General features: G+C 32.1%; 1 protein-coding gene across 1 annotated transcript in view; it reads left to right on the top strand.

Moving 5' to 3' along the window:
- GatB (glutamyl-tRNA(Gln) amidotransferase subunit B, mitochondrial) overlaps positions 1-20,204 on the top strand; it is a 47,284-nt gene extending 27,080 nt beyond the window's left edge. The window contains exons 8-12 of the mRNA XM_085815989.1: positions 602-839; positions 6,871-7,007; positions 8,465-8,588; positions 14,856-14,945; positions 20,006-20,204. Of these exons, the coding sequence (XP_085672115.1) occupies positions 602-839; positions 6,871-7,007; positions 8,465-8,588; positions 14,856-14,945; positions 20,006-20,185 (769 nt within the window). The 3' untranslated portion in view covers positions 20,186-20,204. The remainder of the gene's footprint in view (positions 1-601; positions 840-6,870; positions 7,008-8,464; positions 8,589-14,855; positions 14,946-20,005) is intronic.
- The last annotated feature ends 492 nt before the right edge of the window (positions 20,205-20,696 follow it).

Here is a 20,696-nt window from a genome sequence, read left to right as displayed (position 1 = left end):
TAATTAGTTATAGCTCTTGTTGAAAAGTACCAGCAGCAGGTTAAAGCTAAGGGCTATTATCCCTATCATACAGTTTCTGTAATAATATCTTGGTAAGGTACTACTATAATGCAGTGTTTCTTGTTAGCTCATAATTATATATGTTGTTCTAATTTAATTATTGCAACTTTTCAGAATTTCGTTTTTTTTTCCATTGTTTTGATTTAAATGTTTTTGGTTAGGGGACAAAAATGCTTCCTAATAAAAAAATTAGGAAAGAAAGGCTACAGCAGTAATAGATTTTAGTATCTGGACATGTTTATCTGATGATAAAAATTGGATGGCGTTTACAGAAATAAAAATATTTATTTTTTTATGCATCTTTTCTCTTTCTTCTTTTCTTTCTTCTTTCATTTTTATTTGTTCATTACAGAAAACGTATTTAAAGAATCCATTTTCAGATATAGTTGTAATGCAGAATAAAGTTCTGTATTTTAAAGGTTCAGTTCCATTTTTGTGCTTATTACTGAAGAGTAAATATGGTAAAATTATTTAAGTTTATTTAAAAGCAAGATTTTTTATTATTACTATTATTAATTAATTTTGTTTTAAATATCTCTAGGAAAACGGTTTATATGAGAGACAAAGGGACATTTCAAGACTATCGCTTTATGCCAGAACCTAACTTACCACCTATTAAAATTTGTGATGATTCTGAATTTGTTTGCACAACAGAAGACGAATCTAGTGTAATAAATATTAATGAACTCAAAAAGAAATTGCCTGTTCTTCCAGATGCTGAACGTTGTAATTTAAGAAAAAAATATAACTTGCCATTGGATGCCATAGATAAATTAGTGGTAGAGTGTTTTTTCTTTGTCTTTTGCCTATTAAATATTATTATGTTTTTTAAAGTGTAAAGGACATCAAATTTCCAATATTTGTAGCAGAAATTTTAGTAAGGCAAAGGTACTATAAACATCTAAAATTTTAAAGTAGTATAAAAAGTTTGCCCAATTCAATTGTATTCACTAAAATTTCGATTGTATGTGCTGATTTGCAAATATGTTCAATTGTATTTACTGAAAAATATGATTTCCTTAAAATCTGAAATTAACATATTTACAATAATTATGTGAAATGTATGGAGATATGTTTTGCCAAACAAAATTAATTACACTGAATAAAATAATGTTCAGTTACCATCTCATACTCTCAATTAAAGTTTTGTTTCTTTCAATCCTAGAAAGTTTTAGGTTATCATCTAAACAGTCAGTATTTATTTTTGTTCTCTTAATTAGTTTTGTTGAAATGTGTGTAAAGTTTTTCAATCAATTGAAGTTTTCTTATTCAAAATTCAAAATAAGTATTTAAACAAGCGCTTAATGCTCTCAGGTAAAGAAGACTTCACATCCCATTCTGCTGTGTGGACTCACAGAAGTAGGGAAAAGAGTTCCCTCTAGCCACTATAAAATTCCTGCCATAGGTTCATTATGACCATTACAAATATTTTCATGAATACTTAAAATATTAGGTTGGCCCAAAGTTTTTGTTTTTGTGACACACATGGTTTATTTGGTGTGTTTATATAAACTTGCAATATTGTCTCTTAGAAATTATTGTCATCTTTTAATCAATGTCTAGTTATCATAGAATGTATGTTATTTACATTTAAGAAACAGACACATATGCCTTTAAATACAAGGGATATTTCCAGAGTACTAGGAATTTAGGTATTGTTTTTTTATTTCACAAATTTTCATCAATACACTTATTCCTGTAATCCATCTATTTATGGCATGGTTAAACTCTCAAACTGAACACACCATAAAGGTTTTTACAAATGTGGGAACAGAATATTCTTCACAGACATTGAACCATTTCTGAAGTTTTCACACTCTCTTTCTGCAAGAAGAAAATGAATGTTGTTTGCATCTTCCACATTGCAAAAACAGTGCTACAAAAAATGTGCCTGTTTCAATCAAACAACTGAATAGGACTAAACAATATTGCACAGGATAGCTGCATAAACATGTCAAGACTTGTCTCTGGCTGATAGCATTTCCAAACTTGAACTTAAGATCAAGTCCTAGAACTACGGAAAGACCCCATATATGAACAACTGTTTCAAAAAGTCAGCAATGCAAGTTGCATAGCAAATGGGATTTGAACTTTTGTTGAGAATGATGAATGAATTTAAACAGTTCACATTTAGATTAAGATGTTCAAAGATAGTAGATGAAAATCCGGTAGTTGCTCATCCACTACAAATACAATCTCATCAAGGTTATAAGGAAAATCTGTGCTACTTTGTTTATGAACTATGAATGCTTTAAATATTTCTTGAACAACAATACAGTCATCTGATGAAGCTTAACTGCATTAATCACTCTGTGGACTGTGCATCATTTAACAGAGTGCCTTTTCCTTAGCATCGTTTACATATGTAATTTATTTCTTTGTTAGCCTGAAAGAAAACCATTTTTTGAAAAAAATTAATTGCTTCAAATAAATTTTAGATCTTTAATGAGACTGTTAGCTATAAATATTTTTGATTCACCCATAATAAGATTTCAACAATAGCAAAAGCAGTTGATACCTAAAAAAAGGTTTTAATGTTGATTTTATTGGATTAATTATTTATGAAATTCTTCCAGAAAGTGAAATAATTAATTCAATGAAATGCTGCTTCCAGCTGGACAAATTAAAAGAAGCAATGATCTAGCATAAATGAACAGACAAGGCGTCATCCGTTAATGCATTAATATCAGACCTCATATAATTTTAGGCATTAGAAACAAATTGTTAACATTTTATTAGGATATTCTGCCTTATCATCTGTGCTCTCTGGAATATTGCTCCATGTGATAATCATCTGTTTTTTTCATTGAAGTACTAGTTTTACAATAAAAGATTTAGTTCAGTAAATGAAATAAGAGTGCACTCAGAATATTTTATTGGCAAAGTTTTGTAAAGATGCCTTTAATGTAGTTCTATAATCAAAAGTATCTTAATGAGTAGTATCAGATTCATCAAATGACAAAAGCAAATAGTCATGTTTAAAAGCAGCATAGCAAACCTTAAAACATGAAATGGGTGGAAAACTTCAACTGAGTAAGTTTGAAAAAGAGAATAATCAATTACCTGAACTGTAGAGAGCCTGTTCTTGAAATTTTGGCAGCGCTAATGGTGGCGCATTTAACAACTGAACGATATTGCAAAATGGAAATCTTCAGCACTTGCATCTGTTTATGAAAGGTCAGATCTACCTTATAGTTTGAAAGACAGGAGCCACATAATTATTTGTAGAGTAATGAAACAAAACCTACTTGAAATCAACTGAAAATACTCCAGAAAAACTCTGTAGTGCTTTTTTTGTATCTAAAATCAGCACACTAACAATTCATCAAGAGTTGCAAAATTCAGCTTTTAATGGGATAATAGCTGTCTGTAAGTTGTACTTTTGCACAGCTAATGTCAACTGTCATTTATCATGGCAAACTGGACTTGGAGCAATGATGATAAGTTATGCAGAGCAATGACTTTCTGGTACAGTGTTTGTAAATCTGATGACCATATTGAGCTTGGAGAATGGTAGATGAAGACCATTTACAAAAGAGCTTTATTTCCACTAGAATTTGATGGAGGAAGCAATATAGTATGATCTTATTTGTTTTAGTTTGACTTTGAACCTATAGTTCCTGTAAAAAGAAATATTAGCATGGAGGCCTAATTTAATTTTAGATGATTTGCCAACATTTATGCTATGGTAACACTTTTGTGTGGGACCCTTTCTGGGTGAATATTATCAGCCTTCTATCCATACTGAACATGCTGTAACATATTGTTTTATGAAATAGATTGCTCAGCTCAGAACCCCAGTCTTAATCCTAAAAAATATTTATAGGATAAACTAGAATGTCATTTGTGAGCCTGGCCATTTCGCTAAAACTATTGTGAGAACCGACTGCTGCGAGAGTGGAGAAATATTCCAACTGCACAATATCAAATTTAGTGGTTAGCTTTTCTGATAAGGTGGCAACTGACACTGCAGCCAAAAGAAGTTCTATTTCATGATGTTTTTCCAGACAGGCATTTATATGAACTATAATTTTATTCTACAAGTATCCAAGTATTTTTATTGTATAGTTTATGTAAGTTAAGTATTTGTTAAGTAAGCACTCTAAATATCAAAGCAAAGTTTTTTGTCAAACTGTAACCTAAAATTAGATTAGCAAAACATACAAATATTCTTACTTTAATTAATGCTATAATTCTTTCCAATTTAGTGTCTGGCCAAACAACATTTATTTGCCATTTGTCCTCTGGAACAAATGATTCTATGTTTAGTATAATAGTCTAGCTTTGATTATTTTTATTGCACATGTATCGTCACATTAGTATCTGTGGTAAAAAATACTAGGTTATTTTTTTTTTCAAATAGTGCAATCTGTACTTCAGTTCTTAAGTTTTTCTCCCAGCTCTGTGTACTTGGAAAATTCGTACAATATTCTGTGTTCCACTACATCAAGATAGAGCCGCCCAGTCAGTATGGTGGTCAGGGAAGCTGACTGCGATGCCGAAGGGCCTGGATTCGAGTCCCGGAGAAGGCATGGTTGTAACTGTCCTTTCCTTCATAGGAAAGGCGATGGTGGCCCACCTATTAGGTGCCTCCATAATAAAGAGACCACCACATATGGCCTTGTATAGATTAATGGACTGGGTTACATTTGTAATTGTTCACAATCTGCCATTTAAAAACAAAAACAAACAAAAAAAAAACATCAAAATAAAAAGCATTTAACATAGCCAATAATGTTAAAATATAAATTGTTTAAAGTTTTTCTAACGAGCTTGTAAGGATCCTAAGTTTTACTAACGTTTATTTTATTTTAAAACTGTACTATCACTTCTTATTTTCTACTTCCAGCCAGAATTAAACGCTTTATCTTATTTATGCAAATTGTCTTGCTAACGCCAAGTACTTAAGTTGTGGCTTTTTGCCAAGCAAGAGAGAGGAAGGAGTTATTGGAAGCAAGCCGCTCGCCACTGTAGTTTTACGAGTTTTCACTCTGTTGCTGGTTGCCTTCAAGGTCAGAAGTTTAGCCCTCTTGATAATTGCAGACGCATCGTAGTTTTAGCAGCTCGGCGTACTCTACATACGTACCTTTCTTTAAATAAAGGCCAATCTTAGTGTTAGGCACTTGTATACTAATTCAAAGTTAGTTTTAGTTAGTAGTTTTTATATTCTTACGTTCAGACCACAAGTGGTTGGTCTCTGTATTCCGAAGTTTCGGAAATTCCTGTAAAGTATAGAAAATAAAGGGTTTCATATACCCTTTCTGCTTGTATTGTCTACTTTACACATTCTTGAACATAGCTTGAGTAAGCTCCCTGTTCCTATTCAGGACCAGTCATGATTCCAAAGCAAGTCAAAAGAAACACTAGTCCTGATAAGCTTATCAATATATCTATTCATGTGGCAGATTCTGTTGTGTAATGTGATTACTATTTGCTTCACTGTTGTTGAAGCAACCTTATCAAGTCAAATGATTGCTCCATGGTAACACATTGTTTCTTTTTAACTGAATCTCAGACCAGTGTGTCTTATTTTCAAAGTCACTCTTGGTGAGAAATTACCCAATAGGTAGATTGGCCATGTAGCTGCTGAGAACCAATGACATCCTTTCTTGCTGCCCAATAATTTGAATTAGCCTCAAATGTTTTTCCCCCTGCCTCTTGTTGGGTTTTATTTGGATCCAAGTATTTGTGGCAAACTTTTTCTCAGTTTCAGTACCATTGCTTCCTGACTGTTTTGGCTGAAACAGGTACCTTTTGTAATAAAGTGAGCCAAACTAAAATATAGAATAGATATTTGCTATGTCCTAATGATTAAACATGGAGAATCTGTGTTGTTCCTGAAAATTTGTAATTTTTTTTCCATTGCTGATAATTACATTACTTCCTTCTTTCCGTTATGATGCAGTGGTACTCTTAAATCTGAGAAACTTACCTTCTTCATTGAATCAATTAAAAAATTAAAATTTTGATTTAAAGAACTAAAATCAGAAGAGGAAATAATGAACCTTCCAATGATTAATATTATCGGCTTTTGAATCATTATTATTTTAATCCCTTCTTATTCAGGAAGCTTCTTTTAATTGTTGAGTCAGATTTCCTAGAGCCTTCCATAAATTCCATTAGTTTTAATTAATAATTCTAATTTCCATCATTATAATGCAAAAGTGTTTGCATACCTTTGAGTATAAGCTCTTGCTCAAAATTATCTGCTCCTAAAACTAATAGACCACTTGTCTGTCTGAAGATGCTTAATTCTTTTTGGTTTTAATTAGTCTTAAATAGACTCTTTTACTTAAAAGTAGACTTAGAACGTATTTAAACTTTCTAAGGTATGTAATGTTAATTACCTGGTGTAAATATTCAAAATAGTACTCCAAAACAAAATGATGTTCTATATTACACCAGAATGCCTTGTTAAAAAATAAAAAGGCAGCTAAGCAGTGTTTAAATCAGTCAAACAGCAGAGTTTCAATAATTAATGCTATCTGAATGTTTCTTACTAAAACTGGAAATTTTTCACTTGTTCTGAAATTTATTTTATTTTATTTATGTATAAAGGAAATTCAGTTTTGATTTTATTTTACTGCCAAGTATGAAAATAAATTAATTATTTTAATGTACATAATGAATTAATTAAAAAATAATTTTCTATTTTTTGAAATGCTCTGTTTGAACTCTTGACTTATATATGCATACTTTACTTTGTGTAACTATTTATTGCTTCTTTATATCAGTGATAATTTAAACACTCTTTTACAAATGATTTTTTTTATTAAACGTTACATTATAATTGTATTTTTTCTCTTTAAGAGTAATGAAGGTGCACAAGAAATGTTTGAAATCTGTGCTTCAGACTATTCAGAAAGTGACCTCATGACTATATGTGATTTCTTATTTAGTAATGTCCAACACCAGTTTAACCTCAGAAATTTAAGTTTTAAAGACTGGTAAAGACAATTTTTAGCTATTAAAAAAAACCCTGTTACTTTTTTTATTAGTTCTTCAAAAATATATGTTATTTTTTAAAAAAAAATATATGTACTTTATTCACAGCATTTTGCATGACATTGATAGTATTTATTAATTTAATATTCAGTTTATAATGTGTGTTTGTATTGAAGAATATTTAAATACAAGCTAGTTATAACCTATACATATAAATATTTGAGAATGACATTTGTATTTGAGAGTCTTTCTAAATCTTTGTAAATCAGTTTTAATGAACCATTATCATAATTTTATAAGCTAATTTGGAGAGTAATTTAAAGAAGTAATTGTAAAATGATCAAACTGTATAAATTTTTTATTTCGTATACTTTGCTGTCAATTCATCTATTTTCAGGAACACTGTATAATATTGACTAAAAAGTAAAAATATAGGTAGCGTAGCAGAATAATTATGTAAATAAGGTTTTAACAACCATTTCAAAATTGGCAGTTAGCATTTGTAAAATTTAATCTTGATGCATATTTCTATATTACTGAAGAGCAAGTCACTACTGCTGTATGACACTAAATAAGTAAAACTCCAGAAATAAAAAAATACACATTTACCATATATTGTAGGTATAAATTGTATTATTTAGTGCAGGGTAAAAACAGTTTTAAAATGCTACAGTTGCAATTATTTACTGCTGTATTAATCTTAATTTTAAACAGTTCAACTGCATCATAATAGCAGTTTTATAATAAATAAATGAGATAGTTTAGTATAATAATTAGTACGAATAAGCAAATATTTATCACTGACTGCAGTTTTCTTGGAACACAGTCCAACTTTATTTGTGTGTTGAATGCAGTAAAAATTTTAGTGCTTGGTTGAAAGAAGAGAGGTGGATAACAGAATAGATTTTTCCTTGCTTTCGACAGAAACAGAATAAAAATTGCATCACTTATGAGATCAGTATGCAAGAAAATTTTGGACAATTCTAAAAAATCCAAACTAAGAGACAATAAATCTTGCCTCCAACAATTCAAGTTTGTGCTTTTTGTTTTATGATGGGAAGCTATTAATAACTTTTACTTTTTTCCATTGCTTTTGTTATCTCATCTTTGCAAATAAGCAAAACATGTCTGTTCTTTATTTATGAGTAGAAAAGTTAATATATTTTGCATAAAGTATATTTCAAGCAAAATGTTCCACACATCTGTGTCGTTAAGCTTCATAAGTTTATCCATTTTATACCTAAAGAAATCTTTCCCTAATCTCACTCATTGCATGTAATTAAGCCAAGTTTTATATAAATCATTTTAACTGTTTATACTTTTTTTACAATTTTATTGTTGCTGTATTTTGTTCAATTATAAATTAATCATCATTTGCTTCCATTTTGCTGGGAAGTAATGCTTTCCATTGTGTGAAAAATAATTTTATAGTAAAATGTTTTAATGTCTTTTGATGCAGTCCTGTCTCTGGCTCTCAAATTGCAGAAATTCTGGAGCTACTTATATCTAGAACCATATCTGAAGGAACTGCTAATGATATTCTTGACATGTTATTCAATGGTGATCAAAGACCAGCTCGGGAAGTACGTATATATATATATATATATGGCGATAACTACTTGGTTTATTGATTACATTTTCACTTTTAATACCTTTTTAAATGTTTCTATTTTCAATTTATTCAAGATTCATTTTTGATATTTCCATTTTAAAAAAATTTTCAAGATTAAATTTTTAAATATGCTTATAAGTTACTTCATTTCAATAGAATTCTAACTACCTATATCAAAGGAGATAATATACTAAATAATCCATTAGTAAATAAATTATATATATATATTTATATACACTGGTTATCATAAATTAAGGAAAAATCACAAAAATAGCGATAACTCCCTCAAAAATAAGCCAAACCATGTAAAATTTGAATATGTTGCCAAGTAAGAGTAACTGAGTAAAACTACAATATGCAAATTAGTGGCGCTGTTTTCGGAATGCGTCATCTGTGAGGAGGATAAAAGTCCATGTTTGATAGCAAGCTCACATATTTCACTGTGACAGTGACATCAGAAATCTGAGATAGCCAATTCGTAACAATGACCTCCAGGCATCAGCAGCCACCGGAAAGTTCATGTCAACATCAAGTGTGCGTAGAAGGTGGTCCGTATGCGAGGCAACCATACATTTGTGTGCTGCTCACGTCACGCCATAGGAGGGACAGTTTTCAGTGGGCACGACAACATGTCCACTGGATGCCTGATCAATGGAGGGCGGTTTTCTTTACGGATGAGTCCAGGTTTAGTCTAGAAAGCAATAGTAGGCGTTATTTAATATGGAGAGAACCTAGAACCCGTTATCATCCGTCAAACATCTGTGAAAGAGATGCATACGGAAGGGACAGTGTCTATGTTTGGGGTGGCATTTCTTTGGGTGGACGCACAGACCCCCATGTCTTTCCAAAGGGAACCGTGAATGCTCAGATTTATAGAGATGACATCCTTGTTGTTTATGTGCGCCCATATGCCGGGGCAATAGGTGATGCTTTCCTGTTACAGGATGACAATGCAAGACCACACAGGGCTTGCATCATAGATGATTATCTTCAACAGAAAACAATTATGCGCATGGAGTGGCCAGCTCGATCCCCGGACTTGAATCCTATCGAGCACGTTTGGGATGCTTTAGGGAGACGTCTAGCTGCTCTTAATCCGCCCCATCTGACCCTTTTCGTGCTTGCATCTGCTTTGCAAGAGCAATGGCTCTCGCTTTCTATGGAACTGATAGACCGCATATTTGAAAGCATCACACATCGCTGTATGTGCTGTATTGCTTCTAGAGGCGATCATATTCCATATTGAAGGTACTTTTCCTATAGCAAACTGACACCTTCGATTTGTTCATTTTATAGATATGCTAATTTCTATACTACCATATCTGTCTGGTAATTTCTTTTTATGTTATTTGATACCTTACTATGTGTTGTATACTGTGGGTAAGTTTCGTTAAATTCTACATGTAACTTTTTTAGTAATCATGATTTTTGTGATTTTTCCTTAATTTATGATAACCAGTGTAGTAAAGTTAAATTAAATTTAAATAATTCTCTTGTGTCATTGCTACAAGGAATGAAATTTGAATTTAACAAATATTCTCTATTCATATTCATATTCATACTCTATTGTAGGTTTAAAATTTAATTAAGAAATTTAAATTACAAAAATCAAAATAAAATTAATGATTGCTGTGAATTAATTTACAATATCATTTAAATTCTAAGAGCATATGTAAATTAATTTACAATATCATTTAAATTCTAAGAGCATATGTAAATTAAGTGCACGTATCTAAAACCATGAAAAAATATATAATATTCCAAAATTAATCTCAAAAATTTTTTTAAAGAATTTCTAAGGCCAGATTAAATTGCATTAGTGAATAATTGTTGAGCTGTCAGGAGACAGACTTATCAATGGTAAGTTGCCTAAAAACCTAACTCTTCAATTACTCAATTTGTGTTTCGTCATCCATATAGGCAAGGGTAAAAGTAAAATTCAAAACCAAAAGTAAAACCAAATGTTGTGAATTACTAAAAAAGAAATTTAAACTAGTAGGAATTTTGAGAAATTTAGCAAGTAAAATAACTAGGAATATTAATTAAATGTCAATTAAGAGTAGAAAACCAAAGTAATTTAGAAACTCTTGCCTACTGAAAACTTCCCCTTAATGAATTATGCATGTAAACCTAAAATAAACTATACACAATCTATTAAAATATAAAATAATAATAATAATAATAATAATAATAAAGCTAGTAAATAGCAAGTTTTAATTTAACTTACCTAGAACTACAATGCTGTTTTGTATCCAAAAATGTTGCTAACTTTGAGGCATTGTTAAAATGTGTAAAAAAGTAAAAATTGTAAAATTGTGAACTGCTACTGTTGTGAAAATAGATGTTGCAAAACTTCTAAAGATGTAAAAAGTAAAAAAATGTTTATGAAAATTTTTTAAATAAAATTAAAGTTCAAATAATCATTTAATTGAATTAATTTAATTTTAAGTAGAAAATCTTAAGAATTAATTTTTTTTTTTTTTTAAATCACAAACTGTGAAATAATAGAGAATTATTGTAAGAAATGTTTTGTACTAGACTGCATTATCTAAAACTGAAGTTCTTCAAGTTTAATCAAAGCTTTAATTAAATACTGGACAAAGATAAGGAAAATTAGAAAAAAAAAAAATCTTCACACAATTCGGACTATAATTGACTTTTGAAAAGAGTTGCCCCTCAGGGGTGTAGCTAGAGGGGGGCAAGGGGGGCATCTGTCCCCGGGCGCAGAATCCAAGGGGCGCCAAACTGATGTTACGACATTTTAGAATTAAATGTTTTCCATCCTTGGCAAGCAGTAGGGGGCGCGAAATAATCAGTTGTCCCTGGGTGCTCAAAACCCTAGCTACGACTCTGCTGGCCCTTCATTAGTAAAAGAAAATAATCTAATAATATTGTTAAAATATACATTTTAATTTTAGTGAATCATCATCTTTATTTTTCTTCACATCAAATCATCCTTTTATGGGTAAGATATTTTTCAATCATGGTTCAGTACAATAATTTTTATATACATGGGTTTTAAAAGTATGACGTAAGCATCTTAGACAGGAAAGCATAACAGCTTGGAGATGTTTGCATGGCAGAAGTTATGAAAAAGAATGATGTAGTTGCTTACGAAGCATTATTTACACTAAGTAGGTGCATAAGTACAGCTAAGCTATGATTGGTTAATTTTAGATTTTGTTCCTTTTTTCAAGCAACGTTATGTAACTTGGAAAGATCTTGAATTTCGAAGAGCAGATGAATTTGGGGCAGAGAACACCAAATTTAGAATATTCAGTTAAGGTTGCCAGTCATTTCTTAGGGTAGCCATCATATTTTATTATATCTTACACACACACACACACATATATATTTCATATTTTAAAGCATAGAAGATGAATTAATTGCAGTCATCATAGCTGAGAGTGAAGTCTTGCAAATGAAGTTAATAAAACACGAACTTGAAGAATTTCCAGTCTTTATTTTTACATATATCCAATTAATTTGGCAGACACTTATTCAATCATAATTAAATATGATAAATTTCTATGTACATTGATTCTAAAAAATTAAGACACAGGCTGTTTAGACGGGGAAGCGAAGCAAGGAGTTATTAGCAAGGTGGAAGCTAGGAAAAAAAGTAATGCAATTATCTGCCAGGGGTTTTTTATACCAGAGTAGGTGTGATTCTAGAAACAAGCTATGATTGGTTATTAGTTCTGATTACCCTTTTCAAGCAGCGTTATGTAATGTCAAAAAATCTCAAATTAGGAAGAACAGATGAATTTAAGGGGAGATCACCAAATCTAGAACGTTAATTTTGAGGTCATCAATTAAAGCAGCTATCATATTTTGTTATATCGTACATATATATGTAAAAAAAATTAGGAATGTGTAAAAGATTAAATTAGCAGCGTAAGTTAATTTCCCTTCTCTATTCTAAAAAAAGCAACATATATTTGCACTGCGTCATTTCGAGAAAATATATGTCATATGACTCTTATGTAATTCTGGTGATGTAAATTGAACTAAAACTCAAGCAGCCAATAATAATTTTACAACAATATTAACTATCCAATCAAAATACTTTGAGAACCAAAACTAACTCAGATAATTTTAGATTTCATCTGGAACATAACGTACTTGCTTTCCATGCTTTGGCTTAGCTAGACTGCTGCTTTCTTGCTACAAAGTTATAAAAAATGTAAGCCTTTTGGAACAGGAACCCTGTATGAAGGGACGGACAGTTATAACCATGCCTTCTCTGGGATTCGAACCCAGGCTCTTTGGTATCGCAGTCAGGCTCCTCTAGCCACTATACCGTCTGGGCGGCTTAATTGTCTGTAATCTCTTTTAATGTTATTTAATTTGTGGACTTCCTTTCTCTGTCTTAGAAATAGCATCATAAGTCTAAACAAATTAATCATGCAATCTTACGTAATGCTTAATGCAGATGCCTCTTGACCAGTCACCAAATTGTAAACCAAAACTATATCTGAAACTTTTGTCTCCCTCTCTTCTTTCTATGAACTGATGCATCACTTTTGCTTGTGCTTTCCTCTTGGCCAGATGCTTTACTGCAATCTTGTATTAGCTGCTATATTTGCTTCTATGGCAATAATATCAAAAATTGTAAATGTTTTTTAATAGGCACAAGTAGAATGCTAAGTAATTGTAGCCACAAAATGGGAATTTAAATAAAAAAGGAATTTAATCCAGCTCGACTGCTGCTTCTTCAAATTGGATGGACGCTCTAAGCATCAAGTATCTAGGCCATCAGTATTTTTGCACAATTACATCTCAGTGTTCTTATATCAGTGCATTCGGAATTGTGTTATTATTATTATTATATATATATATATGTGAAATGTAGAATCTCATACATTATTTATGTTGTGCAACCAGGGCAAGAAGAATGAGACAAATTTTGGAATATAAAGTGATACGTTTATTTTAGCATTCCTTTCTCACAAGCATTCCTCCTGTACCTCGAGGAGAAGCCCTATTTATAGATATGTGTGTGTCATGGTGCTCATCCAATCAGCGATATTAATTGAAATCATGAGGTGATGTTATCTTCTCATCAGGAGTTTTCTTAAGGACTTTGTAATATGACAGATTTATGAGTTTGACGATTTGGCGGCGGCCAACAAGTTAATATAATTTATAATAAAGAAAGGATTTTGCCAAAATTTATGAACAGGGATGCAATTTAGGTAGAGAATCACCAACACATTATTAAGCAATATGATTAGAATTTAATTTAACCAATTGATTTAAAAATATCATTACATATATATGTTACCGTGAAAGACCGAAAACATATATATGTTACCGTGAAAGACCGAAATTGGAGAATGTCAGCATTCATCAAATATGTCGGTGAAAGATAGAATATTTCATTACATTCTTATACATTCGGACACTCACCAGTGTGTGTCGACAATCACAGATATGCTCTGGTGTAGGTCGAAAAGAGAGGAGTATATGTACATGCTGTCATTGCTAAAGGAAATGTTACACAAATAAATGCAGTTGTAAAAACAAGGACCTCTTGTGCAATTCAAAGTGTCATAATAGTTTACATTGTTGCAATAAATAAGATTTGAATCACATAATTGAGTAACTTTTTAACTTCTATTATTTTCCTTTCTCATTTTGAATGTACTGTGTGTTTTAAGTTTAATGTTATTAAGTTCTTATTTTAAGTCTCAAGTGTGTTTTTTTGCGACTGAATCATGGAGAAGAAAATATAATATTCTTATACGTTCAACATTCAATGTCGACATTTACCGGTGTAAGTCAGAAATAAGAGTATTTGGAAAATATTTCAGACATACACCAAGCGACTAGGTGAATGCTGACATTCACCGGTGAAAGTGGACATTCTCCAGATTTCGGTGTTTCACCGTAACATATATATATAATTAGAAAACAATTCTTTTGAAAACAAAATACAAACATGCCTAGTATTTCCATGCATTCGTTTTTATTCATTTTTCATTAAATTTCATAAATTTTTTGAAGTGGCATTTTACTTGTTTGAAATGTTTTGGTTTTAACATTTTAAAATTCTTTGTTGTATTTATTTGATTATTTGAAATTTATTAATTATGAATTTCAATTTCTGGTCTTTGTGAAATATTAATTCTAAATTTCTTACTATATATATATATATATACAGTAACTGTAAATTTATGTTGTTTGGTTTATTTATCATGGTATATGTAATAATACTAACATGATTTCTCTACAGATTGTTAATGAATACAACTGGTTTCTGATAAGAGATCCCGAAGAACTAAAGAGCCTGTGCCTTCTAGTCATGGCTACGCATAAAAAAGTGGTATTTATTTATTCATTTTTAAAATTTCATGCCTTGCAAATTGCATGTGTATTGTATTAATGCCTATTAATGAGTTTCAAAAGGTAATATTATAAATTATAAATCTGTGTGTATAAAATAATTAGAATACTTTAACTATTAAATTCTGGGAGCAAGACACTTTTCAGTTAATAATTTTTAATTTATAAAGCCCACGGTTTTAAGCAAATGTTAAATCCATGAGTTTTATTAATAAATAATTAATAAGCATGTGGATTTGAGTAAATGAATAATAACTGTAGTGAGGATTATGAATGAAAACCCTCTTCTCTTAAGTTTGTTAGTTTTATTTGTCCCTGAAGGATTATTGTTTTCGTTTTGCGATATTGCGTTGAATCATTATAAATGTCTGTTTCACTTTTCAAACTGTTGCCACCAAATGTTAGAGAATCCTGCATTATACAGTCAAAAGTCTTTAATCCGGACTCGTCAAGACTTCGGCGATTCCGGATTATCGGTTTTTCTGGATTATAGATCATCAATTTAAATCTGGTAAGTGGCATGCAGAAATTATAAAATTAAAAATATGAAACCGTAATTTACGAATAAAGAGCAATTATGATCTAAAGGGTATCAAAATTTACAAGAAAAAAGGCTTAATATTTGTTTGTTTACTTTATTAAACATTTCTTTCAACGCGTGCATGTGTAAAGCATGCATTACGCATAGTCGAAATTAGAAAATTGCAACCAGAAAACTATTTGATGTGTATTCGTGATATTTATAATGACGAGGAATTTGATTTAAATCGTATCAAAGACGGAGTACGTCGAGAGGAAATACTTCATTTAGTAAGGAATTATAAACCGAATAAAATAAAAACATCTGCCCTGAAGATAACGATAGTGCTGACAGATCAACTTCCAGTTCATTGCGTGCCGCGATGTCCCCCCCCCCCACCGCGCAGAGCAGCATGAAATTGATAAACAGATTTCGGAATGGTTAGATAAACAAAGGATATGCCTTTATCCATTTTTTGTAGCAATTTCACTTTTTGTTTGATGGACATCGAAACATACTTTCGTTTTCTAGATCCTTTGGGAGCTCCAGCATCGGAAATTCTATTTGACATAATCGAAAGTTCAAGCTTACTTTTATAAAATTGCTCTTACTGTCTGCAAAAAATAATAAGCCAGATCCAATTCGAAGATTAAGGAACAACGCAATCATCAACATTAACTGAAATAGAAAATTAGATAATTTTAGCTTATACTGTCCGTTATACATTAAACGCGCGCCCGAAAACGTATTCTGCGCTTGCGCTGACTCATATGTGCAGTCGTAAAGGTCTTGTGCGCACGCGTAAACGCCTATGCACATGCGTCAACGCGGCACATGCGCAGATAGATTTTAGCTTTGAGGTCCGGATTATAGATCATTCCGGATTATGGGTGTCCGAATTAACGACTTTTGACTGTATACCATTTCTGGTCGCAAGGTGTGTGGATTATCAGATTCTACAATTCATTTGTTTTATTTTGCAAGCAGTTCATCGATATGTATCCAGAATCTCATGCAGAAATACACTCTTTTGCAAAAAAAAATCGAAGAATTATGAAAGAAGTGGTTGTTTTTGGATAAAACTGAATATATGTTAAAACATACACAGATAATAAAACGATTAAAAAATTAAAGTCATACAGCTCACAATCACCCACTGAGTGTTCAAATTAGTAGTTGGTCGAACCGTCCTTGGCAGCAGTGCATGCTTGAATTCGTCGAGGCAAGGAGTAGTAGAGGTTCGTAATGTCATCCTGCGACACATTCTGCCAGGCATTCATCAGTTGTCGCTCCAGATCTGCAATATTTTGTTGTGCCCGAATCTGTCAGCCTACCATGTCCCAGACATTCTCGATTGGTGAAAGGTCTGGTGAACTTGCTGGCCAAGGAAGAATATCAACCACACGGAGACAGTCCAGAGATATGCGAGTGGTATCTGGCCTGGCATCATCTTGTTGGAAAATGGCCCCAGAATGATGTGCCATGAAGGGTAATGCAAGCGGCCGCAGGATTGTATCAACATATTGTTGAGCTGTTAAAGAGGTACAGAGGATTGCTGTCATAAGAAATAGCGCCCCACACCATCACACCAGGGGTTATGGCTGTATGCCTTTGTAAAACAAAGGTTGATTGGGACTCCTTTCCCCATCCTCTCCAGACACGAACATGGTGGTCATCTGCTTCAAGAGTGAAGTGGGATTCATTGCTGAACACTATACGATGCCAGTCTGATGGCAGCCATGATGATCGACTGAGACACCACTCCAGACAACTCTGCCGATGCTGTGGGGTCAAAGGCAAAAGGCCTCTGTGAGTGTAACCCCACCTCAGACAAGCACCGTGAGATGGTGGACAGTACCCCAGGAGGTATAGATGTGGCTGTAGTGCATTGAATAGTCAACAATGATACCATTGGGGCGGTTCGGGCCTGGTGAACAATCATCCTATCTTGCCTCGCATTTGTGCTCCTTGGCCTTCCAGAGCCTTCATTTCATCACCAATTTCCTTGTAGCAACCATAGCTGCCAACATCTATGCACAGCAGTGTCTGTATGCAGCAGGTGGTGGCCTGTTTGCTCAGTATGACCAGCCAGCTTCATGCAGCCCTACAATGTGACAACATTCGAAGTCATTTAGTTGTGTGTAAGGTCTTCGATATCATCGTAATGGATCTTTAGTTGCTTCTTTACGGAATTACAGTGGCAGCAACAAAAAAAGATAAATTTTCTGCCTCTGTTACTGGTTTTATACTTTGTGAATTGCGCACTAGAAATGCATGCTATGATCACATTTCCTGTTCATTTGCCTTGAAACTTTGATCATTTGCATGTTTCATCAAGATGTTTCTGCATACCAAATTTCGTCACAATCACAAAAGTCCTTCTTGGTGCTTTGATTTTTTTGCAAAAGAGTGTAGATTCTCACAAAATTTTAGGACTGCAGCATTTCTTTTCATTATCTCAAACAGCAGGAGCAGAGAGGAAGAAATTCATTAACTTTTTATAAAAAAAAATTTACAATACGTTCTTATGTAGCATTTATTTATACACATTTATAATGTTTTGTAAAAGATGGATACACGTTTTATTTTTTTAAATATTGGTCCTGAACATGTATTTCTAATAACTAGAATTCTGAAAATAAGATGGAGAATTTTATGAAATAAATTTCAGCATCAGTAAATATAAAATCTGCAGTAGGTGCCTCTTAATGTGATCATGTTTATCCATGGCTATTTTGATGGCATTAATCAAATTATAACATTAAATAAAGACTAAAATTATCCTTCCAAATAGTGATAGAATTTAATTGATTTAATATAGATACAGTTAAAACATATTAATATGTAATTTCACATCATTTTAATTAGGTGAAAGCAGGCCTGTGCCAAACCTAATCGGCGCCGTCGTGCAAATGTCTAGCGAGCGCCTTTATACAGTGACGATATTAAAGGGACATTGCTATGGTTAACATTTAAAATGAAGCATTATTAGCATAATATGAAAAACCAAAAAAATTACATTTTATTTTAATTTGTCTAAATATGCAAACATTTTGTGCTTTGTTAAAACTCACACTCAAAAATATTTATTGAAGAATTATACATACATTTATGTTATAAAAGCTGCCCAAATGGTATAGTAGTTAGCGTTGCTGACTGCTGTGCCGAAGGGCCCGGGTTCGAATCTCCAAGAAGGCATGGATGTTTGTAAATGCATTGTGTCCGTGCAGCATGGTGGCACTGTAAATATGCGAGGCAAAAGTCCTCTCGAAAGGTTGTTGGTAGGGGAAAAAGGGTTGGGGAGTGAATGCTCCAGGCACCCACTGGAAACCTCAAGCATTTTAAAGGCTTGCTGAATTCACCAACTCCACCGACTGGGGTGTTTTGATCCAGACAACCATAAATATCTGATTATATAGCTCAACCACAACCAGGGGAATGGACGAGAGCACCATATGGTCACTGTCAAGCCTGAAACAGCCATCGCTAGTGATGACTCCAGTCCTGTGGAGACTGAATTTAAATACCCGTGGACGAGACTGCCTAAGTACAGATCCTAATCGGTAGCTTCCCACGTCTTACCTGAGTCGACCTCCGGATCGGCATTCAAATAAGAAAAGAATTCTTTTGTTCAAACAGGCAGCTAGATGAACTGCTGATTTTAATGATTGCCTGGCGCCTTTTTGACTCGGCGCCGTTGTGTGTGGTATGACCTTGCACCTATTATCGGCACGAGCCTGGGTGAAAGTCATTACTAGTGGAATGTCAGGAAGCATTATGTAAAAGTTCATTTATGAACTGTTTATAACATTTCTGGAAATTATTTGACTTGTAATCTTAATACTCAATAGTTAATACATAAAACTGAATTTTGAAAAATATTACTGGCATTAAAATTAATATAGTTATAAAATATTAATATATTAAATTATATTTATTTTGATATATTGTATTTTTCAGTATTGTGGCAAATGTTACACACAGTAACTTTTGAAAATTGTGTCTAAATATTATTTTATGACTACTTTGATTAAAATTATTACACCCAACAGTTAATATTTAAAAATACATGCAATGTCATCTGCTTCAGTAGTTAATAATGTTCTTCAGATTTCATAGTTTTAAGAAAGTCTTTGTGTGGAGTACCAGAATTATTTTAAATTATCTTTTTAAAAATGCTGTCACATTTCTTTAAAATAGCAGATAATATATATTTTTTAATAATTGTTGTAAGAAAACATCATAGCAGAAAGTATTTTTGATGAATCTTTATAGACAGTTAGTATAGTCTGATTTTTATTTAACTAAAATCTTATAATTGTAGCCTATTTGAAAGTTAACATATTTTGGACTTATTTTTGAATAGGATAGCCTCATAGTATAATTAATATTTTGTTCATATGTTTTTTATTTTGTTTTGCATGATGTATTTTTTTTAATCTGCAGATATCAGTATAAATTTCAAAATTGCTTTTATAAAATAAGTTTATTATTATTATTATTATTGTTATTATTATTAGGCACAGAAGTATAGGAAGTCTAAAAAGAAAAGGCATATGGCAGTTCTGATAGCAGCTTTAAATGAAAGTGTTAATAATAGAGCATCTTATAAAGAGGTAGCAGCTATGTTTCATAATTTAATATGTAAAGAAGAAAAGGAAATGGATGTACATAAAATTCAAGAAGATAATAAAGAATAAAAGTGTTATTGATTGAGAATTTTTCTTCTTTTTTTAAGAATATTTCTTTTCATGTACTCATTATTGTTACCTGATACAAAATTAACTGTAAAAGAAAGAAATATATTGTAAAGAGAACAAGAAAAAATAATTTTTGGCAAAAGATTCGATATTCATTCTGAGAAACATTATTCAATTGAAATTAAAGTTTTTCTGTAGAACCAAATATAGAACCTTCCCTCTCCCTCCCCCAAGAAACCCTTCATTAAACATTTATATGGAACCATCAATGGTCTGTCATAGCATATTGAGAAAATATAATGATGAGTACATATTAAGAGCACATCTCTGATGCCAGGAAGAGCCATAGAAACCCTGTTGCATGAAATCCTGTAGACTGTTAGAATGCTTAATGTTGGATCTAAGCATACAGGGCATTAGTCCAATCACATATTGCCATGTACTGGTATTGGAGGTATGTGAAAATCCAACCATGTTGGTATTAGGGTGATGTGGAAGTCACAATCTAACA

The sequence above is a fragment of the Stegodyphus dumicola genome, chromosome 4 (assembly GCF_044657685.1).
Source record: "Stegodyphus dumicola isolate Sdum_Otavi_A_Nest chromosome 4, ASM4465768v1".
Classification (NCBI taxonomy): Eukaryota; Metazoa; Arthropoda; class Arachnida; order Araneae; family Eresidae; genus Stegodyphus; species Stegodyphus dumicola.
The sequence above is the reverse complement of the archived record's forward strand: the minus strand, read 5'-3'. Positions and strand labels throughout refer to the sequence as shown.